The sequence below is a fragment of the Malus sylvestris genome, chromosome 3 (assembly GCF_916048215.2).
Source record: "Malus sylvestris chromosome 3, drMalSylv7.2, whole genome shotgun sequence".
Lineage (NCBI taxonomy): Eukaryota > Viridiplantae > Streptophyta > Magnoliopsida > Rosales > Rosaceae > Malus > Malus sylvestris.
In genome coordinates this window covers 276,119-299,954 of record NC_062262.1, presented here as the reverse complement: position 1 = coordinate 299,954, position 23,836 = coordinate 276,119, and the positions used below count along the sequence as shown (strand labels likewise).

The 23,836-nt window shown below is 37.8% G+C and overlaps 2 protein-coding genes across 3 annotated transcripts; both read right to left on the bottom strand.

Annotated features, from left to right (window-relative positions):
* Nucleotides 1-79: 79 nt before the first annotated feature.
* On the bottom strand, nucleotides 80-14,746 carry LOC126614255 (calpain-type cysteine protease DEK1-like). Of its 2 annotated transcripts, none has more exons than XM_050281835.1 (31): nucleotides 14,107-14,746; nucleotides 13,524-13,774; nucleotides 12,374-12,556; nucleotides 12,086-12,221; nucleotides 11,546-11,676; nucleotides 11,342-11,456; nucleotides 10,233-11,259; nucleotides 9,971-10,081; nucleotides 9,541-9,599; nucleotides 8,941-9,103; nucleotides 8,169-8,442; nucleotides 7,908-8,058; nucleotides 7,665-7,776; nucleotides 7,408-7,573; nucleotides 7,224-7,294; nucleotides 7,015-7,106; nucleotides 6,749-6,911; nucleotides 6,491-6,562; nucleotides 5,895-6,272; nucleotides 5,703-5,818; nucleotides 5,314-5,611; nucleotides 4,356-4,675; nucleotides 3,593-3,944; nucleotides 3,134-3,454; nucleotides 2,941-3,045; nucleotides 2,728-2,856; nucleotides 1,874-2,254; nucleotides 1,636-1,773; nucleotides 1,268-1,504; nucleotides 721-1,169; nucleotides 80-605 (listed from the first exon to the last, which is right to left on the bottom strand). In XM_050281835.1, exons 1-30 carry the CDS (start codon nucleotides 14,229-14,231, stop codon nucleotides 864-866), a joined length of 6,483 nt encoding a protein of 2,160 aa, XP_050137792.1. In that variant the 5' UTR covers nucleotides 14,232-14,746; the 3' UTR covers nucleotides 80-605; nucleotides 721-863. The 2 variants fall into 2 exon arrangements, with proteins under 2 accessions (XP_050137792.1, XP_050137793.1); XM_050281836.1 differs by having other exon boundaries at nucleotides 80-600.
* A 3,818-nt stretch (nucleotides 14,747-18,564) lies between these two features.
* On the bottom strand, nucleotides 18,565-22,158 carry LOC126614266 (uncharacterized). Its single transcript, XM_050281849.1, has 7 exons — nucleotides 21,659-22,158; nucleotides 20,902-20,988; nucleotides 20,555-20,800; nucleotides 20,278-20,442; nucleotides 20,112-20,165; nucleotides 19,816-19,962; nucleotides 18,565-19,324 (listed from the first exon to the last, which is right to left on the bottom strand). Exons 1-7 carry the CDS (start codon nucleotides 21,833-21,835, stop codon nucleotides 18,947-18,949), a joined length of 1,254 nt encoding a protein of 417 aa, XP_050137806.1. The 5' UTR covers nucleotides 21,836-22,158; the 3' UTR covers nucleotides 18,565-18,946.
* Nucleotides 22,159-23,836: the final 1,678 nt, after the last annotated feature.

The following is a 23,836-nucleotide window of genomic DNA, read 5'->3' as shown; positions in this document are numbered from 1 at the left end:
ACCTTCTTTTGGTCATTATATGAACATAAAAGATGCATGCTAAAGTAGAAAGAAACACGATAATGCATGTTACACTGAATTAATCAAACGGGGAGAATCACATTGAAATAACTAAATATTTTGTACACTTGGGCTCTACTGGTTGACACTTGACACCTCAAAACTGCAGCTAAAACATTGAATTCTAGCTACATTTGCCAACTTGTATCTCCCTCCAACTAAACATATCCTATTGCTTTCCTATTTTTCCCTCTCATTTACAACATCATTACCTATGTTCATTCGATGCAAAACAATTAGTTGTATGTACAGATACAATTACAAAACCCCTGAAAATCCCTCCTCCACGCTGGCGGAAGCAAATGATATGCATAGGCGGCCAGCGAGGAGTGCGATTAGTTTTCATTCACAAGCACCATTTCGCATCACATGCATGTGTCTGAAATACGCCTGCCTCTTACTCAATCTTGCGACTGAAAGGACCCATCTGATTCTCGGTGCATTGAACTTGGAGAGCTGAGTGCCACTAATCAAATGAATTCCACACCTGGCCATCTTTGAATTTTCAGCAATCAGAGAATCAGTCGCATCATAAGTTGCCTGCCCTGCTCAGAAGTACGTCCAAATTAATAAGTCCTTGAAGAAGCTCCAAAAGAAGCAAGAGAGCCATACGGAAGAGGACTGACTACTGCAGTGAATTAGACACAAACAGAAAATTACCTTGACGTCATGTCTTCTAATTTGTGGTCACTGCAACTTTCCAGCAGGTAGACGCGGTCCATGTCCAGCCCAAGCAATTCAACATTTTTTCAAACGCATTCTCAGACCAGAGGAAAAGACAACCGCAGAGGCAGCACAGCATACTACAAGGCTTCCAAGGTAATTGATGCTTTTGTGAAAACAGAAAGAACAAATGGAGCTTCTTCCCCTGGATGTATAGTTGTAGGCACTATTGTGTAACCTTTTGGATCTGGATCCAAAACAATTTCACAAGATATTTCTCGGGAATTGACATAATCTGTCCCATCAACTGATTCATGTAGATATATATTGTAAGCAGCGCGACGGCCTCGAGTTTTGAGTATCCTCATCCCAATGTAGAACATCATTGAATCATGACTGGATTGATAATTTCTGAAACCAGCAACTGTTCTTGAGAAGCTCACACCCTAAGCATTAAACAAGTGATAAAAGTTTATAAATCCAGCTATAAAAAAAATAGCTATTGTTCATATAAATACACAAGCAGGTCCAATTCTAAAGATACCTGTGTCAACGTAATGAATACATGAATTGGAAGGGAAGCATCTGGCCCAGTGGCCCTCAATCGGAACTGTGGATTTTGATGCCATGTCTCATAATCTTGGCAGCCCCCGGCACTATAACCTCGCCATTGACCATGAACAGAATAGCGCATCTCAGGGGGGTAGATACGACAAACATATATTGATCGAAAATGAATTTGGAAGTCTTGCCAGGACATCCAGAATATGCCGTCTTTTGACTGTTAAGTGTTAGGAGAGACGAAAGAAAAATGTTATGAAACATGTTTTGAGATCACAACCGCTCGACGAAAAGTAATAATGACAAGGTAGATTCACATATGTGATGTGGGAAAATGAAACAGTAAACAACCTGCGGAACATGCTTCAACTTATGCTTCATCCTATCAGTCCAAAGAGGTGATGAGTCCGACCAAGGGCCATTCCACTCAACTTCATTAGCCCATGGATTCCGAATCTGAATAAGCTTGTGGCCATCCACCTCTCTCACCTGAATTAAAATATAATTGATCAATGAGGCCACCGTACGCAAGTTTCATATGCTGAAATACAATAAGACATGACTAAGACACAGCAGTATTCCAACTCACCTGCAATAACGAGTAGGCATGACCTTGCACAATGCCACTGGAGGAAACATGTACATCTGAACCTGATGGACTGCCAGCACCAAGAAGAAAGCCTTCTTGTTTGAAACGCAGCAATTGAGACCACAGTCGACCACTCGCAAGATCAATTTGGGCCTGAGCACTCCTCATGTCAATCTCCTCACCAGCACCTCCAGTAAGGTCGACAAGAGCATCTTGGACAAGCCCACCTTCTAATGCTTCATAGGAGCCATGCAATTTAGCATACGCCTTCTCCACTAAAGAAACCCATAGCTCGTTACCTTTCCTACTAGTAGCAAACGCTGGTTTCCCCGGTGACTCACATGGAATCCAATCATCAACAACAACAGGAACCCACTCACCCTAAAGAAAGGTCAGGAACAAGCTTTAGCATGCTACTATTAAAGAGTGGGAATTCAATTTCGTTCTATTAGAATAGTCTCCAAGAATTCTCTAGCATTTTAATGATCATCTAGCTGCATAAAGTTGCAAATTTCCCATTACAGAAAATAAAATTCCTATAAAACAAGGCCAAGCTACCATTGTCTTCAGAAATTACGTGTAAGAAATAAAATCTCATCCGCAGACAGTGAGTGCTTTATGTTTAAACTGGATGGGGAGATGGGGAGACGGAGGTCTTTTGTAGCAAGAAATTCAATTTCTTTAGCGTCTGCTTCATTGAAACACTGGATATCCTCCTGATGTTTATCCTCTCTTCCTTATCTTACCTTCTCTTTTTAATTCATATAACACATGGGAATGGGTGCAAGTCTATACTAGAAGTTCATATTTAGAACTAAATGGTTCAGAAATGTTATGTTAAAATTACAAGTCACCTGAATACAGAAGCGAACAGTGTAGACTCCTTCCTCATTATACTCTGGGGTAATGATCACTTCCGATATTCGTGAAACCTCCGTCAGAACAGCAACAGCACTCAAAAACCAGCAATCACCAAGTCGGCCCTATTTAGAAATGGAAAATCACTTATGGATAATGCTGAGGAAAATAATCATAAATACAATTACCATGTTGGCCAAGAGCCAAACCTGACAAACATCAGAAGGATTGACAGTTCCAGAAAATAAGCACGGACGAGCATCTAGCCGACTCTCTTTTACAATATCAGCAGGCCTCACCCATTCAGAAACAACCTAAATTCAAAAGGCCACAAAACTGATCAAAGACGACTGATTCCATTAACAACAAAAACTAAAAGGTAAATAGAACAATAAAAAGTACCTGCAACTTTGATGGGGGATTTTCCGGATCTACAAATAATGACTGATCATTTGGAGGAAACTCCTGATCGGTAAAATGTATCTCTCCCCTTGCAGAGAGGGCTTCCTTGACTGCCAATTCAACTGAAAGCATTCGCTGGTTGATTTCGTCTTGTGTTTCCATCCTAGGTTTCCGAAACCTCCTGGCTATTGAATCCACATCAACCAGCACTGTATCACGTTCTGACCTTCGTTTCCTCCCACTAGAATATTGCCCGTCCCAATCAACGTCATCCCTATCATACAGATCTACATCTGCAGGATCACTATCCCATTCATCAACCTAGCAAAGGAAAAAGGATGAGAAGCTTAATCAATTGATAGGTTTAACCACCCACCATAATTAGAAACTAAATTACTTTCCTAGAAATTCTAGCATGGATCAATATGAAACAATGTATCTTAACGACAAAGCACATACTCTAGAGGGTGAATCTGCCCACTGCCAATTATCTTCAGGAAAATCTATCATATCGGAATCAGCTGTACCAATAGCTGAATGAAGAGCAGCAACATCATCTTCAGTTAAGCACCTTCCCCATAGGAACACATCCATAATATGCATCTTAGACTCAGCCCCTTCACTGTCTGACCTCCCAAACGCATCCACATCTGTCGGTGGTCTAACACCAACCCAGACTTCGGTTCCTTCTTCCCAAATGGTATTACCCACTTGCAATGGTAAACCAGTCTGGTAGCCATCAAAACCACCATCCAGATAGCAAGTTGCCTCACCTAAATCAGCATCAATTGTCATTGTTACCAAATGCCACCTGAAAAGCAAGTACATCCAGTGAGATTCAACAGCTATCAACAACACACATTCATGGTTGAGTTCCTCTTTTTTTCATATATAAAACTGGGAAATTATTGACGACCCAGACAAGATGAACAAGAGATCCATCAGAAAAACAAAAATCAAAACAGACCCGATACTAAAATATTAGAATAATAATAAAGAAAAAGAAAAGGCCAACTCAAACACAAGAATATGTGAATAATAAAAGAAACTAAATAGCCCTAAATAAATGTATGGTAATAGAGAACCATCAGGACAAATCCATGAATCAAATAAAAGAAACTAAATAGCCCTAAATAAATGTATGGTAATAGAGAACCATCAGGACAAATCCATGAATCAGAAAAAGTGCCAATAATTTTGTTTTAAAGGATAAGGCCCCAACCTTCCATCTGCTATACTAGTTGCACTAATACTCCACTCCTTTGCAACAGTAGTTTGTCTATCACCTTTCGTTATCAATCTAAGCCCAACTTGTCCAGCTTCAATACCTTGCTCGGAACCTGCCACCAATATTTCCCAGCAATCTTTCTTTTGAAACTCAGTGCCAAATAAGCAAACAGGCCCAGATACAGGTTGAATCATCACTGTAACAGAGAAGCTAATCTTTTGACTTTGACAAATGGTGGGATCAATTTGGCCACAGTGTCTGCCACTTGTGGTTGGCTCATCATCAAGAACGCATACAGCCCCAGAAATTCCGGTCTGCCAATGACATAAAGAAGCACAATTTCCATGAACACAGAACCCTCCATAGGTATATGAGGACAAGGCAATCAAACTAAACAGATGCGACGGGGACAAATAATAAGAGAAACATATTGGTATATGATAAAACCAAAGATAACAGCACAAGATAATTGAATACTTATTGGATCTACTGAATCATTGAGAGGAACTGATTACATGGTTTGATCACTTCATAAAAGGAAATGACCCGTTTCATGTATACAGTATACCAAACACTCACTCTTTACTCATTAAGGAGTGAGACTCACTCATGGATTCCAACTCAATGTATAGCACTATATTCTGCAAGGGTACATGTGGAAAAGTTCTCAAATGCAGACAACAAGACCAGTTACCATAACATTGAAAACTTTCTCGTATACTTAAGTTAGAATGGAGATGACTCATCAACCCCTCCATGCAAAAAGGATGCTATGAAGACTAGAATCTTTTAATAAATGTCAGAAAATATCTAAGATTGAAAGCCTAAGAGAGAGTAAATAATGAGAAGCTATCCTAAAGTATACATTTTATGGGAAACGAACTCATGATGCTATCACTTATAGTGGTATTTGCTTAAAACAGTTTGAGTTAATAAACGTAATATACAACACCTGGACTGCTCGACGAGCCAACTGAGCTGTGCGTATGCGACGCGCAATGCTTGAAACTCTCTCTCGAGCAAAAGAATTATCAAGAACACAATCACCTCCTACTGCACGCACTGCAGCTGCCATAGCTGCTGCTTCCCTGTTGCCAGCATTAGGAATGTAGGAAATCAGAGAAGCTTCTATCTCCTTCCACTTGCGTTCTTCCTTCTCCAGAAGAGCCTTTCTTCTCACTTTGCCTTTGCCCTCCTCTTCGCGCCTTTGCACTAAGAGCTCCTCTTCCATCTCTTTTTCTCTTATATAACTACAAAATTAAAACTCGAAAACAATTAGAAACAGAGGATAATGTCAGCAATCACATAGAGGAAGACCCAGATGTGGAAGTGGAACCTTACCTCTCTTGAATAATCTCAAACTGCCTGCGGTCCTCTGGCATCCACTTTTTTATTTTCTTGGCACTTAGGTCAGCAAACCCTATGCTATCAAGAAAGAGTCTCAAACGTACCTCATCCTAGCATAGCATAGAAACAATGTTATTTTTGTTTACAATGCATCATCCATGGCAAGCAGAAACAGTTGAAACTTACCTGTACTCGCTCCGCCTTAGCAGTCAAACCAAGCAAAAGAAGCAGATACCCACCAAATTTATCCCACATATACACCCATTCAGTATCAATCGCCTCTTCCAAAGCCAATATTCGTGCATGAGCACACATCTCTCTTCTATGATTAACATCATTAGTTGGCTCATGGCGGAAAGTTCTTCCATATCTCTTTCTGCAGAAGAATGAGCCTGCAACTAACTCCTCATTTCTTAAACGATCTCTCAATTTCACAACATCTGCTCTGGGAAGCACAAAATTTCCTGCCCTATCACGTGTAATGGTGGGATCTCCAACCAAGAGAGCCGCTGAACTGGCAGACCTCTGTGGAGCAGAATAAGTTCCAGACAAAGCATTTCTGGTCTGCACAATTATAAGAACTCCCCATGTTATACAAAAAGCACATTCACCTCTTAACAAGAATGAAAATTCAGCTGAGAGATACAAATATAAGAGTCAACATGTTAAAAGTTTGCGCAATTTAAAGGCATGGTTGAATAATATGTAGTATTAATTCACCACAGCTTAGCAGACCCTAACACACACACACACACACACATACATAACAGTATTATTCATACCTTGGTAGCAGATCTAGCAATAGCTTGAACAACGGTTTCCTTACTAAGAAAGTGTACTGCATCTTCCATCATCTAGACATACAAATGAACATCTAGTCAGACAAGAGCACATGAGAGAGAGAAATTCAATGGCATAGAGAAACAAGTCAACTGGTAAAGATGTCAATACATCTTCCATAAAAACAAAGCATAGAATTATATCGAAACTATGTAGAATGAACAATGCCAAATGAAAAACTGAAAGCAAAATAAACAAACCTTGAGAGTCAAGCAGGGACGAGAGAAAGCAAACCCAAAGGCTACAACAAGAGTGAGTGCTGACACAGAGGCACCGGCAAATGGTGGATAAATTTTCAGACTCGCAACAACACCCCAGCCTTCAGTTGCCAATGCAATCCCATAAAGCAATAGAAATGTCGCACTATTAAGGAATACAAATTAGAATTATCAGTGATCAAGTGAAACTACCCCATGTTAATATTACAAACAAGAAGACACGAACTATCACATGATATCTAACACACCTGACATTCTTTCCACAATCTGCATGAGCATCATAAACATAGACAGGGAGAACTCTCGGAGAATAAACAACAATAGGAGGTGAAAGAAGAACCTGCACCAAAAGTCAACTAACAAAAAATTAAAACATGCAGAACTAGTAGAGACAACAAGAACTCAAATATTAGAGTGAGAATTTAAAATTTGATTCAAAATACTGAATTCAACTCACAGTCAATGCTCTCCCAGCGAGAAGAAATAAGAACAGAAAATAACCAACAGAAGCACCTACAAATGCTTTATCTGTACAGAGAGTAAAACAAGGTTAGTACTTGGTAGCATATAAAAGATCTATAATATATAACTGCAAACTGACGATGAGGCAAATAATAAAAGCAGCAAGAAAATGCCTTCACCTTCAAACCATCCAACAAGAAACGCCGCCAATGCCAACAAAAAAGCAAGGAAACAAACAAAGAATGTCTGGGTCCTTGTTAAATAGAAATTGTTTGAAGCCCAATGATGGATAGCACCAATAGCTAGTACAAGCATGAGAAGAACTAAAAGAAATGCTACCCCAATCTGTTGTAAAGCCAAAAGAAGACTGTCAGAGAGGTCAACTGCCTGTAAAATCTTGGAAGAATCAAGGATACCAAAGTTATTCCTGACTTACTGTCCATGGTATAACTACAACTATAACAGCTGATATTGCTCCAAGCAGAAGAAGAAGCCCAATGGTGACAAAGATATAAACACCCCGAGAGAGTTTCCAATCATCATCCTTCCTGGAAAAACAAAATCCAAAAAATTTTAGAAAGTTGGCAAGCACCCATTACTCCCATAGTTACAATTGTGAAAGAAAAGCAAGCCATGGATTTCAGCCTCAACTGTCACTAAAAAGCAATTATTTGCTCACCATTTATGTAACCCAGAGCAAAGAGACAGCAATGCAGGACTGCAAATTAAAGGAAGTAAAGCAGCGAGGAAATCACCCTCTGTTGGAACTTGGTCATCTCTAGATTTCACAACCTCCATATAGGATGCACCACAAAATGACACAAGGACAGCTGGAAAAAAAGGGTAATATGACAAAATTCAGGAGCAAAAATAGGGTATCAATGATGTTCCAATAGTAAAAGAGAAGAGTCTTAAAGAAACAAAAATCTAGATAAATCACCTGTGAATATCCCAACACACACTGCAGAAGACAGGGAGAACCGGTATGTTGCAAACCAAGAAACAATTGGCAGTAGACCAGTGACCACCAAAGCAATGACAGAAGCCATAGCCCAGCCAATGTACACAGATGACGCATAAGGAGAGGTAAAGCTTTTCTGTTCACCAGTCCAGCCCTTGTATTTTAAGTCATCTAAGGGCTTTGCAGACACTATCGCACCAAGGGCTAACACAGATCCAGCAAATAATATTGTACTTAAGACAAGAATAACACCCTGGAAAAGTACCAAGATGTAATTAGAATTACAAAATTAGGTCAACGATAAATTCTGGTGAAGGGTGAAAAAGTAGAAGAAAATATTGTATAATAGAAAATAAGAGAAACACCTTTAGGGAAACTCTTGAAATCGTTATTCATAAAAGCACATAATAATCAAATCACACAAAAAATAAGGTAGGAATTACAAGCTAAAAACTAAACTCAGTACTTTGTTCTCGCAGATAAAGAAGTGGCTACTCCAAGAAATAAATACATAAATTAAAAGAAGCACATCAACATTGTCAGTATGTATGAATCCATCCACATGCATAACCATGCAACGACAGTGGTGAGATATAAGCAGCAATCAATATCCATATTTGTGCTGATCATATTGTACACTTCAGTTGTGCTAGAAGCCTAGAACCCATTAAGAGCCTATTAAAAAAACATACTAGGTTTACAGTGCTCGAATGCTCACATTAAACATGGTATGAATTGATTTAGTACAAACCTCTTTTGTTCCTCGAATTTGATGGTTCCCTGCAGGACCTGCACATTGTAATTGAGGAACCCTAAACTGGTAGCCATTACGTATCCATATAGGAATAGCAACAGAGAGGCATGCCACCATGAGTGGGACAGTCAAGGACAATCCAAGAAGAACCGATGATTTGCTGCAAATGGGAAAGAGAGAATAAGTTTGATGGATGTAGACCGCTTTCAAGACTTATGAGCCACAAGTTTTACAGGCAAGTAAAAGACCCGTCTTTTAAGACTAAATGGTGCAATGCAGTATGAAATAGAATCAGAAACTCAATTGATATGAACTTATTGATAAAACAAGTTGTGTAAATTATCTTATACCACCAAAAGTTATACATGCAAAAAAACATCTTAGCTTCAGTCAGACATTGCCAACTGATCAATTCAATCATTCAATTGACAATTAAAAACTGAAAATGAGAAAGACTCATTCTCTTAAGACATACTTTTTTTAAGAGATTCAAACTCTATGTATGATACACTAGAAAGCTCCACAAAACATTATCAGAACTACGGAATAATTGCCAAAAGAAGCATTTAATTTAGTGATATGTTAAAAAGAGCATACCTTAAGAAGGAAAGCAGCAATCCAACAGAAGTACTGAGCAGCCAAGCAACAAAGCCATACTGAAGAAACATGAGAACGAGCAACAACATAAGCAGCAATAAATTTCAAATGCATAGGTGTACACAGAAAAAACAAAGATAGTGGAAAAGCTCAGGCCCAATCAAACAGATCCAAATGTGCATACTCCCAAGAGACTATTCCTACTAATCATATAGGCCAACCCATTTTTACATACTACACACCAGAGGTCCACAAGCATCCAGACTAGTACAATTACATTAAACATGTTTGTTTCTCAAAAGTAAACTCCACCATGCAAATCTATCAAGACTAATTGAAGCAATAGAGTATCAACCTTTTTGTTCAATCCAAAAGAAAACAACAAATCTAAAAAATCAGTGCGAGAAAGGAATAAGAGGTAAAATAATACCTTGCGGGGTTTTGAGGTCATGGCCATTTCCTCTGCTTGAAGAGATCGAAGGAAAGCCATGATTGAACAGACAACAGGAGATAACAGCAGCACTGCAAAGCCAAATTCAAACTACAAAAAACAAAACATAAAATTTAGGCATGATCAGGTACAGATTCTATCTAAAGTTTTCTTCACTCGTCATCAATCAGGACTGAGAAGTACAGCAATAAAGTCACCAACTAATAGATGATAATGTAAAGTTAGAAGATCCCTTGCTCACCTGTTGATGTGTGGCATTTATTATTTTAATTGTCCTTGGACGAAAAATTGCCACAGCAATAGTTTCTAGGATGAAAACAAAACTAAAGAGAACCCATGCCCGTTCTGGGGTGCCTACCACATGATGCAAAACAAGTCTAGATAACTGAAGCCACTTCTCAAGCCCATGAAGCCTTAGCTCTTCAGACAAAGAGATTTGATTGGGTAAACCATTATCAACACTATTTGAGTCAACTATGGTGATATCTGTATTGTCACGGTGATCTCTATCAGCATCCAAGCTACTTCTTTGAAGTAATGCCAGAATAGTTGGATCCAAGCTCTTCTCCTTTAACATCATAGCAAAGTTAGGATCCAATCCTTTATCCTGCAATAGATTAACCAATTCAAGATCACCTTGTCTTGCCCTCTTCTTTAACATAGATGTAATCCTCGGGTCACTCAACCTTTCTTGCAATGCAAAAGCTAAATTCAAATCCAAAGTTCGTTGGTTTGCAGAATTTGACGTACTAGATTCACAGCCTTGGCTTTCCAGACCACTACTAGAACAAATCATCAGTGTGTTATTGTGATCAAAAATTTTGTCAGTATAGGATGTTCCCACTTCAGGCTCCTGGATTACTGAACGACAAGAACTGCTACGCAATGCTAAACTTGGCCTTCCACTATCTATGCTCTTATCACTATTAATCCCCTCACGAGAACTTGCAGTTCGTAAGAGAGTGTTAGTCCAGTTATTGGCATCAAGTGTGCACTGTGCTGTGCTCCTATTACTTGCTTCAACCACACTACCAAGGCAAACTGCTTCAACACTACTACTGTGCTTCATGCTTGAACCACAACCTTCAGATGAGCTTGATGAACTGTTTTGCTCTTTTTTGCGAAATCCCTCTCTGAGGCGTGTCACGGTACTCTGTAAGGCATCTCTCCTTGCAACCAATGGGTTTGTTGCAGATAAATGGCGAGAAACAGAAGCACCCAATAAAACAGACGCTACAACTGCATAACTAATGCAATGCCCAAAATACCTGAAAAATGGCAGTATTTGTGACAACCAAGAGAAACAAAAGGTAGTGACATTACAATTAATAGTAAAGAAAATGCACAAACCAGTAGTGGACCCCAAAGCAAATGAGAAAGATCCGAGATGTTCCAGCAACAAATAACGCTGCAACACGACTTTGAAGGAGTTCAAAACCATACAGGCATGCACCCATGTTCCAATCTACAGCATGTGGGTTATGCAAATTAATACATCAATTTTAATATAAAGGATGCAAAATACACAAAAACAAAATACGTTGGTTAGATTACCAAGAATGATAACAGCAGCTGATGTAATGGCTCCAAGCCAACGTGACTCCTTAGCAGTCAAACCATAGAGGATTGAGTACACAAGAAGGACTACAAGTGAGCCAAGGTAAAGAAGCCCAAGATGTGAAGCCCTACATACACGTAATGAAATCAGAAAAAGAGGACAACACTCAAACAAAATTCTGGGTTAAGTTTAAACCTGATGTAAACTATTAGATATAAATATATTACAAACTTCAACACCCTATCTTCCAAAAGGACGGAGAAAACCAGAACAAATTCTTCAATGTTTAATAAGACAAGTAAAACTAACATAAGGATTATCAAGAGCATTTATTGCCTCGGATGCAGAATGTTCAACATCTCTCTTTCCTCTGGAGTATTTTCAGAATATCAATAAAAGGTTGTGAAGGTGGTAACAATATTCACTGTAGAAGCATCTATTACGAAAGATAATGAAAGGGGAAAAGAGAACTTCAATGATTTCAGAGATGGACCAGAAGATCCAGTAATAACTGATGAAATAAAACTTGAACATACCTGCTAAATTGTCGAGGATATAATTCATTAGGGTCTGGTGGTTCTGGTAAACATGCCACAGGACCTACTTCTATACAATCAGAATAAGCAAACTTATATGCCTTCCTCACATATTCATCGACATCTAAGCCATTCCCTGCACAAATTGATAGAGAACGTTTTTAAAGGAGGAAAACCAATTGTAGAGAATAATTGACGGCAGAAATTACAAATTATTGTTTCATTGAGATAAAATCATCAAACTGAGAAGCATGCATGCTAAACAGGATAAAAAATTGCAAGGTGTACCATTAAACACCATTCTGCAAATAAAGAGCATGTTGATTGCCAAGGCAACGGCTGAGACGCCAAAAAAGAAACCAGACGGCGAATACTGCTGAGATGCTTTTGAACCAGCTGTAACATACACAGCACAAAGTTCGTACACACATAGAAGGGCAACAGCCAGAAGAAGAAGAATAGCAACAGCCCCTGTTAAAGAAAAAGTATAAAACCAAGTTTAATGCTTACCCCAAAACCAATAAACAAAACTTTTATAAGAATATGAATACAATAAAGTGCAAGCTCGTGTTATAAATATTCAAAAACATAATTGTGAATGGAGCTACATCATCAATATTATCTTCCACATGAGTACACTAGACCCATTGAGCACCCATTATCAATTCCCATCACAACTTGTATTGATTTAGGAATGGCCATTTTGCTAGCCATTGTTGAGAATGAATCTCACATTAATGGGAGGAGGAACCTTGCATGTGCTTATAAGTAAGTTCGGCTACTCCCTATATTGCCAATTGATTTTATGATGAAACCTCAACTTCTTCATAGTATCGAGCAGGTTGTCCCACGTGTGAAGCCAAACGGCCACACACGCTCCACGTCACCCCGTTGTGTTGTCCACGTGTTAGGCTGGAAAATTTGCCACACATGAGGGGGCGTGTTGAGAATGAATCCCACATTAATGGGAGGAGGGTCCTTACATATGCTTATAAGTAAGTTGGGCTACTCCCCATATTGTCAATTGGTTTTATGGTGGAACCTCAACTTTCTTCAACCATTCCCTATACTTTGTACTTCAACGGATTGGAAGGGAGCTGAGACAGCACTTGCCCAAGCTCTAATATCATGTTAGCAGCTTAGCTAACGATGTTCATTCATGTATAATCAATACTAAACCCATATATCCCATTACCAACTTGACACATTTTTGTTCGTGTGTCGTCTTTGCTGATCTCCTATATCCCATCACCAACTCATCAATCATATCAAGCCGAAGGCTTCATTTACATTTAAATAAGAAACCATATTTTCTTTAAGGCTAACTTAGATGGTTCATTCTCATCATCTTCAAAACCTTCAGGTTTTACTATCTATTCGCACAGTTTATGTCATACAAGGAAAAAAGAAAATTGATTAAAGGTCCAGGAATACATACTCGAGCTCTGCCATTGTGTTCGCCACCAAAGCATGATTGAATAGAAAGACAGTAGAAGAGCAGTGCCAGCCATTATTACAGCCAGACCAACTATATGTCGATCCAATATTACAACCAACCAGCTTCCCCATATGATCAGTACTAGAACTGGAGAAATAACGAGTAGCCATGCGGAAAGAGACAGAAAGCCACATACTAAATCCAGCTGAGGTCCATGGAAGATACTCGGCCATTTCCTGGCAAAGATCCAACTGGAAAAAAACATACAGAAGTGATAGTATTAAGTTTGAAGTTAAATAGATGCTGCCTTTCTCAAGTTCTTACACAAATATAAATCCCAGAATTGCATACTGAATGCAGCCCTTAGCCTCTGTTTTATAGAAGAGTTAAACCCAGCAATAAATCCCCAAATGACCTTACTTTAACAGTGCAATCTTGAAACTTCAATCTAACTACAGCTTAATTCCCTAATATTAACAAATGCATTAATGCAGCCATAAATTAAATTTAATCGATGCATTTAGTTTCTCTCTAGGCAAAGATGGCAACTAAAAGTTTCAAAAGAATTATAAACTATGATTACCTGTAGATCCTCCAGGGCCTCCAATTCACAAGCCACAGTATAGAAAATGAAGCAGAACCCAAAACCGAGAAAAGGGTCCCCGAAATCACGCATGCCAGCAGCAGGTGACGCTCATCCCCTTCCATGGCTTCCCTCTCTCACCTACGCAACGCATGCATCCGAGCACATCTCCCAAATTCCAAATAAGAACCAGAAAGCAACAAAATTCAGCCAAAAAAATAAAATTTCCCCAATGCCCCCTTCACCCACTAGCCCGCAATGGCATGGAATGGAAGTAGCATGGTGGGGAATTCAGGGCAAATGGGTCATTTTGGAAGTGGTATTTGGGGTCCAAAACTAGGGTTTGGAGCAGAAATTGGAGCTGGGCGGGTGGAGAAGAACAAGAGTGAAAGCCCAAGGTTTTTGAGTAAAAAATAGCAGAAGAAAGGAAGAAGAACAAGATGATGATATGGGAAATTAGGGTTTGTTTTAGGTTAAAAGAGTTGGCTTCACCTCTGTTTTGTGTTGGGTTTCTCTCTCAATATTGTATGTTCACAGAGGAGGAGGGAGAAAGAGTAAAAGATTAAAAACCCTACTCACTCACTCACAGACATCTTTGTGTGAACTGTGAAGTGAAAAAAACGAAAGGAAGCTACTTTAGAGAGAGAAACAGACAAAAGATAAAAATTTTGAAAAATGAAAAATAAAAAAGTTAGAAGAGTGGCTATAAAATAACAGCAATCTCTGTGCCTTGGGAAGGGGGGGGGTTACACTCACACAAAGATGGTGCGCGTGCAATTCACGCTCCAATTGCATGATTGGAAAGTTCTTGTCTATTGGGAGGTGGAATGGGCCACTTGGGTGTGAGAGTGAGAGGTTTATTTGTATATGAATTTCTCAGGATTATAACTATTTAGACAAGAAAATAATAATCAGAAAAACAGAAAGGGTACACACATTTGATATGCTTCAAAAAATTTGAAGAGTCAAAAGATTGTTTACTTGGCATGGGAGTGATTTCTTGGGTTAGTAGTAGGTGTTGAATTTGGTTAATTAATTAAATAATTAGGTAAAGAATTGGGAAGGTGGATTCTTTTTTGTTTATTTTAATTTTGCAAATTATAAAATTGAATAACAGCCAGAGAGCGGTCTTCTCCACAGCAAACTTGTCATAGCAGTTGGCACAATTCTAGGGAATTGTAGCCTCTCTCCTGAGCAGTAGATCGGGATCCTTCTGTCCCATTAACATTAACATGGATAGTTAGATTTTAATTCAACAATTATAATTATTATAACTTTTAAATGAACTTTCTATTTATAGCCCATGTTAATGGGTCTGGAGGATCGAATCTCATGCTTAAGAGAGGATCCAATTCCCAATTGGGGTGTGCTATCCACACACCCTTTGTTAATTTCTACCTTTTGATCTTCTTCAATTCACCTGATCTAATGGCCGAAAATTAAAAAAATGTGTGAGAAGTAAAAAGAAATATGTGGATATCACACCCCTTCTCAATTATAGCTATTTGGAATGAGGTGTCTTTTGCCATGTCAAATCAAATGTCAGCTGCACGATTTCCTTCCAGCAAATCCTTTAGCTACATCTTTTGCAATGATACGTCCAAGCCTACGGAGGAAAAACAATTAGAACTATTCACAGATGTATATAATTACGTGTTTATTTTTTATGTAAAATGATTGATTCTTGTATACCAAAATGGTAGCAAAGTCAGTAACCCAACCCTTGTTTTTGTTGGCCAAGTTTTAGCATTTGTCATTTCAAAACTGTCTACTTTAACCAGGATATGAGATTTTGCTAAAAATCAAGAACAATACAGTGATATGTGATGACTCTTTGACGACGACAAAGTAAGGAAACAATGAACTTAGAAATAAGAAAAGTAAGGAATATGTAGGGCATATAAAGGTAAAGTAATGCGGGCTCGAGAAGTTCTTTGGCCCAAATCTGATCCTAACTTGGATTTAACACATTACGAGTCCAAACTCGAAAACCAAAAGGGAAAATGAAGAAAGCAAACATGAGCACACGTATTCATGTGCATCCTTCCTTCCGCCACTCTAACATGATATCTTCACACAAAATAGTAATTGGAAATACAAACAATCGGAATCAGAAAAGTGTTTCTGGTTTGGTACTGTCGCAAGTAGGGATGGGCAACGGTTATGACCGGCGGGTAACCGAGATTATTTACCCATAACCATTTATGCTCATAGCCGCATAACCGTTTACCTGTTGGGTAATTACCTAAACGGTTATACTCATACCCATAACCGTTTATAAATGGTTAACCATACCCATAACCGCATACCTATTTAACCGTAACCGTTTAATACCCGTTTACCCATTTACCATTTTAACCCGTTTATCTTCTTTATTTTTACCATGACCCATTTTTCACCAGTCTACATGTTTTTTAACAACTTGAAAATTTAAAAAAAAAATTGTCATAATTTTCTTTTTTTTTGACAATTAAACACCGTTATAGGTACATTCATCATACATTTCCGTATTTTAATTTTTTAAATCCTTATACCATTCCAATAATTGAAATAATAGTTTACTGAAAATATTTTTAACTGTTACCAATGAAGGTAAATATAGTATTTGTTAAGTATTATTGGGTTACAAAAATTGTTTAGGAGACATTTCTTTAATTTGACGGTTACCCGCAAGGAATTTAAATTAATTTAGCGAATTCCTTGATGATGAGAATCATCATTCATGTAGCAGTGTTATTGAGAGAATGATCGATAAATTCCTTGTTAATTTATTGGGTGCTAAGTATTATTGGATCGAGAACATGGTTTGTGTTAGTTTTACATATATAAAATAAATGGATAAACAGTAATCCGTTTATAACCGCGGTTAATACCCATAACCGCCCATTTAAATTTCATGGGTAAACGGTTATACCCATAACCATTTATTTATCTAAACGGTTACCCATAACTGTAACCGTTTAATTTAAATGAACAGGTAACCGCGGTTACCCATAATCAATGGGTATTTGCCCATCCTTAATCGCAAGAATCAAACACATGACCTTAGTTGCAAAGATAAATGCTATTAACCCCTCATAATAGCTACAAGTATATAATTTTAAAACAATGTTACAGCAACTGGTAGGATCAAGAGGTCAATCAAACAAAGACGATGATGTTGGAACACAACTTTTTAGTTGTTAATCAATCACACTTGCTTCTGCCAAGTCCCACCGCAACAAGTCCGTCCTCCCCTCACTCACCGTTTCGAACCAGGTGGCAACATTTTGCTTCCAACATTTAGCGGTTGCCCCAAAAAGCAGTGGCGGTGTCAGAATTTTCAAGTAATTGGTCATAATTCAAAAAAAAAAAAAAAACTTTATTGGATCATTTCATCGAGCATCTAGTAGAAGCATGTTTATTCTTGCCAACATTTGCTAAAAACTTGTGCCAACATGTCAACAACTATTATGATATGTAGTGGCTATAAGAAACTGTATAGTACTATCGAAGACTACCAAGACTTGTCAACAAAGGCATTTCATCGAGAATTTGATGTGCACAATAGAGTTGTACACAAGAAGAAATAAAAAGAAGACATGGATGATAAAAAAAAAAAAAATAGAAGAAGTAGGAAGATGTTGTAATTTAGTTTGTCATAGTTGTTTGTAGGGTCAAATACAATAAATACAAATATACATAAATTTTTTTAAGTTATTGAGGTCATAGATAACCAATAATCTTATACTGGTTCGGCCACTACCAAAAACGACTCCAACCTCAACATGCATGTCCCTCTCTAGTCGGTTAAAAATGCATTTAGCTTTACACGCACTTTAAAATTTAGACAAGGAATCTAAGTTGGAAGATGGTTTAGAATGGAAAAACCTCATAATGGAGATCCAAATGACATTGTGACATTATTTCAAATTTCTCACACACTATCATGCTTTTTACTTTTGCCAAAAATTTGTTTTGTGGCCGGTGGATGTGAGGAGAGATTTTTCAATGTGCCGAAACAAGGAGTAGTATGACAATAAGCTAACAATAATGTGATTCAAATTCGTTTTTGGCGACGACACCTCTCACTTACAAATGAGGAGGAATACTACTATATTGTAGTACCAAAGAGCAAATGCCCCTCTACTTGTATAATAATATATGAATATATATGATCGTGTTCCTAGCACAGAAAAGTTTCTTGTGAGCGTGGGTTTTGGTGGACATGCAATGCAACTTTGCGAAGTGCGTCTCTGAATCTGCTGTTGTGGGGGCATCTAATCCTATAATCTAATCTATCAAAAGGAACTGTCATCCACTCACGCAAGATCTCATTCCCATCCAATTGCAAGCAACTTTTTTAAACCGACAGCATATTCTCTAGGGCAGCACATCCCACCACCACCACCCCCAAAATCCACATGGCAATATAACAAAAACAAAAAGGTGAGACTTCCGAATTGCTTTTGCTCAACATTTTAGACCCAGAAAGTTGATTAATTTCACTAAACAAGCCACTCCAAGGGAGAGATTGGGGTGTATACAAACAAGGAGATTACAGAGGGAGTTCTATATAAGAGAAAAAGGCCCTTGTTTCTTTAGGCTTTTGAGAAACTTGGCCAACCTTCTTCACACCCACCCACCACTTACATGGAGAGAGATACATTCATTTTCACTAAAAAACCAAAGAGTCAAAACTTCCCACTACATAAAAAGCTACTACCCCCCAACCAACCTAAACAGTTAAAAGGAAAAAAAAATACGAAGGGTATACAAAGCGGAAAAAAGAAAAAGGTATTACGCTAGATTGAATGATACACATAGGGCAAAGTAGAGGGGTGAAATGGTCTTTTTCACCTTACTGGCAATTCGGGTTTTTACCGGGTCCTCCGTAGTAAAAGTAATGACCCCAATCCCCATTACTTCCAGTTTGAACATCATAGCAGTTTGATTGCTCGGTGAAGGTGCCCAACCCTTTGGGGACCTTGAGATTATTTGAGCTATCAACAACTTGAATGTTTCTGAAATAACTTGCCTTGCCAAAACCTTCCTCCGGAAAACGTCCGCTGCCCATTTGGGTCGATGTGTGCTGGCCGTCCGGTTGTGAATTCACAACCTCACCTCCCCACTCAATCATGGAAGCACTGTCAGCCAAGTATGAGAAGAGGAACGAAGGCCAATAACCCAGCACATAGTCGTTCCCGAATTGCATCCACCAATGCCCCTCCTTTGGATCCTACAAGCAAAAACAACAGTATTCCCAATTGAAAAAGGAGTAGTAAATAATGTGTATCTATATTCCTATGTTCCTATACAGCTTAAGCAAAACAAATGAGTGAGAGGACAATGCTATAGTCTTTCCCGTGACATGCATGCAGTGAAAGGTGAATGAAAGCTTGGAACTTGTCACCGTCCTGCATAATCAATGCTTGTCCCTTTATCAACTACTGTGAGGGGAGAACCAGCAAGCAAAAGAAAATGCCAAAAGATTCTTAGAATCTGAACCAGAATCGATTTCTGCACCCACCCCGCCCGCTAACTCTCAAGAATTGCAAATGGTGATGATGTACATATATGTATATTCATATATATTTTGCTGCATATATTGCCTATGATGAATTTGATTCTCATCTATGCTGACATGCATCCTATAGGAGTTTATCAACTCCATTCTTTTGTATTCTTTTACAACATGCTAGATGATCCATTTTGTGCTTTGATTTTCACCTTCCAGACGAGTATGCTGATATCATACTGCGATCCTCGTAAACCCGAAACGGGAGAGATGCTTGCACCCATTGCTATTTCGCTGTTGATTTGAATGAAGCCTGAGCAGAGGAGGTTGTAGCAACCAGTGGCTTGATATGCATCACTCTGTAATGTAATCATGGAAGGAGCAAGGAAAACACACATTAGCACAGCTATTAAAAGTGAAAATAAAACAATCAGATAAGTGAAGACTAGAGAGAAACCAAGATGCAAACCCAAAAATTTATGGGAAAATTTATGTTTTAGAAGCTTACAGTCCAGTAGGTAAACAGTCTTGTGTTGTTGTCACCATAGAGGTCCGGGCTGACCTGTTGTAGCAACAATTATCAAGATTAATACTTCATGTTTCATTAAGAAAATAAGTAACTTGGTAAATCCGGGTTCGATTACTTTTTGGCCTAGATTAAGAGAAGAGAGTACCTGCCAGCCAGCTTCAATGCTGTTCAGATCTTCACCAAAAGACCCTCCTAATACCCACAGCTGAGACAAGCTGAACTCATTAGGCTGTTGTATCTTGGGCTCCCAGACATTTATGGTTGCCTTAGCTCCAAAATACTTATCTCCATTGACATAAGCAATTGCATGCTAATCACCCCAAATAAAACAAAGAAGTCAATTAAAACAAAACTAAGAAATCCAAAAAATAAAGTTCAAAGAACACAGGCAAAATTAAGAACGCCCATTAGAGAAAGTTTACCTGATGACCACTTTCATTGGCAAGATCAGGATCTGCAGATTTTGGTATGGTTCTCTGCTTCTTCCTTCCATAATGTTTCACTGAACTCGCTCTCAGAATATCATCTTCCTTCGTTCTCCTTACCGGAATAGTATCTTCCGGGCATCTCCCATTCACATGCCACAGCTGGGTATTTGCTTTTTCTTTTGTTTTTTCAGCCACTTTGTTCTCAGCAAACAACCCTTCTGGGTGGTAGCTAGGCCTCATCTGATAAACATAACAGACCCGAGTAAACTCAGAAACAAGGCAATAAGCAAAAGGAACAAAAAACTGTCAAATTTAAGGATGCATTGTTGAGGAAAATGGACCTGGATTTTGTGGTCTTTGAGGTAAGGGTGATCGAAAGCCGGTTGTTGAGATATACGAACACAGTCTATAATATCTCCATCTGGACTCTATATCATAAAAAATAAAGAAAGTCTCAAGTCAGATCTTGCAACAGAAGCACTGCAAAATACTACAACAAAGAAACTTGCTAACTCTCACGAATCAAGAGAAAAAGTTGAGGGCCGAGTAAACAAACTAAAGCATTTAAGTCATGCCTAATCACTTGAACAATGTTTGGTGATAACAAATGGGGGCCTGATTTCACAATATTGCTACAATTTTTTTTCTTTTTCATTTTCCTGATCTTCTGTTACTACTTTTTATAAGGAAATCATTGTGTAAAGAGAGAGGAAAGAGGAAACTATAACTAAATCATTGCTTTATTTTAAAAAATAATAATAAGCTTCTGCAGAACAAAAAATATAGTGAAAATCATAGGGGAAAACCCATTTGCTTACACCCCCATTTGGTAACTGAGAAAACAATAAGAAAATACAAACAAATCAAACATTTTACCAAAAGAAATGAATAAAACTAATTCAAAACAGCAGAAAATGTATAAATTTCTTCACTTTCTTCCATTTTCCACCGCTTTTCCAGAAACCCAACAAAGGGATAGAACAAAAAAATAAAAAAGCAAGAAAGCTCTTTCCTTTTTTTTATTTTTTCAAAAAAATCAAACAGAGCCCAAGAAAGTTGAATGAAGAAAGAACGTAAAGTTAAAGAAAAAGAGGAAACCTTGATGCTTTTCACGGCGGGTTTGTTCAAGCGGTTGAGGTGCTTCTGGACATCAAGGTTCTGCCTTGAAGAAGCACTCAATCTGGCAGCACAAGACAGAGATATCAAGGCCAAAAGGCAAAGGGCCAGAGCCAGAGCTCTCCCTGAGCTCCCTCTGCTGCACCCAGCAAACTCCATTGGTAAACCCAGCAAAACAAAGACCCAAAAAGCTCAAAAATCAGAGCTCTCTCTCACTCTCACAGTGCTACACTATACACAGACGCAGCAAGGTTAGAGCTCAAGCAAGCACATTGATCATTACCCAGCAACACAAGACCCCTGTCTCTCTCTCTCTCTCTCTCTCTCTCTCTGAGAGCCCAAATGAAGCAGCTTTGCTGGGTGAGGTGGTTCTGCTTTCAACCTTCAACGCCAAAACCCAATAAAACTGCCCACTTCTCTCTCTCTCTCTGTAGAACCCACTTTCGGGACTTTGTCGTTTTATCTCTCCACATTCACATTTTAGAACAAAAAAAAAATGCACATTTCTTTCTTTCTTGTCCTTGACAATGCCCCCCCCTTTCTTTCTCTCTCTACTTCCTTTCAATTTTTAAGCTTTTACACGAGCACGATGGGAGCTAACTACCAAAGAAAAAAAATGTCAAAAATAATTAAGTAAAAGGGATTAATGTAGAAAATTGTTTTAAAATTTAATTGTACAACCTCAGTGCATAATTACATTTGCAAAGGGTCAATAATGGTTCATTAATACAAATACAAAAGTAAATTAAAGACATTAAATTTTTTCTTATTTTTTACGTTAAATGTGTGATAAACACTTAAAAGTTTGGTCAATTATCCACTTATTGTTCTTAACTTAACAATATGTACTAATAGGTGTGTTTTATCAGAGAAGATCACAAAGTCAAATCATCCAATATAAATTGTAACTTATTATGTTATTTTATCATTTTTAACATGGTGATTTGTGGGTGATTTCTTGCCTTTGAACTTTTAAGTAATGGAATTAATAAAAATAAAACTTCTAATAAAACAACATCTTGATAGGCATCGAGCTAACACTAATATAATATGTCATTTTATTTATATGAGTCAAATTTAAAATATTTTATTTATAAATAAAAAAATCAGTAAATCATAAATTTAGTTAGTAATTAAAATAAATAGAGTTTTAACGAAAAGTCCTCGGTACTGTTCATTTTAAAAAAAAATCATATTTTTACACTAAAAATTCAAATCTAGTACTATTCACTTTACCATTTATTTTATCATTTCAGTTAAAACTCAAAAAATTTAAATTATTTTTATTAATTTTTCATAAAATAAAAGCTAGATATATAATTAAAAAAGATATTTTTGGGTGTTGGAAATAAACCAGATCCTTTTGAAGGGAAGGGAAGGGAAGGTCGACCGGATAATATTAATATATATGGTGCTACAGCAGCTTGGTTTGTCGTTTGGGAAGGCTGCGATTTGGGAGGTCCATGAAACATCTTTCCAGTTTCTCATTTTTGCCTTCTCATTCAAAAATGGACCCACATTACATTTACCAAATTGTCCATATTGTTAATACTTATATTTCTAGTGAAGGGCAAAGAGTATGGCTAGCTAGTTTTATCCTTTCAAACTTTTACTTCACTGTATTATTTTTCATCTCTGCTCTCTAGTATTATAAGGCGATATACTAATAGTTTATTGTATTTAGAGAGGAGATTGGAAGTCCACTTGAGCTCCACAAAAAGCTTGTTTGAGGGTTTAAATGTAGCTCACTCTTTGGCTTTCGGTTGGAAACGGAAGCAAATATGATCATATACTGTTCATTAAAATATTAATATCTTGAAAGACCAAAGGCTAAAATGAGTTATCTGGTCAGCCCTCGGTTGGAGATGGTCTAAGTAGTCAACTCAATAACGATTTGTAGCTAATCATTCTTGTTGCATAGGGTATAACTCTCCTATAATGAAGATGGACTTTATACATTTGTGAAGTTATGAAATAGAGAGAGAAGCAAGAATGAAGTTTACATGATTGAATTGTTGATTTCATCCATGTTTGTGGAATGGAAAGAGTAATTTGGTATAATTAGGTAGTGGGGTATTAAATAATTGCATATTTTAATCATCATTTAGTGGGGAATCCAATGAAAATTGCTTAGTGTGATCTATATGACCAACCCAAAGT

Bases quoted from the DNA above. Each gene is read 5' to 3' on its own strand.
- LOC126614255 (XM_050281835.1), bottom strand. From the start codon at position 14,231: ATGGAAGGGGATGAGCGTCACCTGCTGCTGGCATGCGTGATTTCGGGG. The intron at 11,677-12,085 runs GTATGTTCAAGT...ACGTGTATGTAG, and splicing joins TATCCTCGACAATTTAGCAG to GGCTTCACATCTTGGGCTTC. The intron at 6,563-6,748 runs GTTTGTTTATTT...TTGTATGTCTAG, and splicing joins GTCCCTGCTTGACTCTCAAG to ATGATGGAAGATGCAGTACA.
- LOC126614266 (XM_050281849.1), bottom strand. From the start codon at position 21,835: ATGGAGTTTGCTGGGTGCAGCAGAGGGAGCTCAGGGAGAGCTCTGGCT. The intron at 20,801-20,901 runs GTCCATTTTCCT...TATGTTTATCAG, and splicing joins TCAAAGACCACAAAATCCAG to ATGAGGCCTAGCTACCACCC. The intron at 19,963-20,111 runs GTAAGCTTCTAA...ATTACATTACAG, and splicing joins GACTGTTTACCTACTGGACT to AGTGATGCATATCAAGCCAC.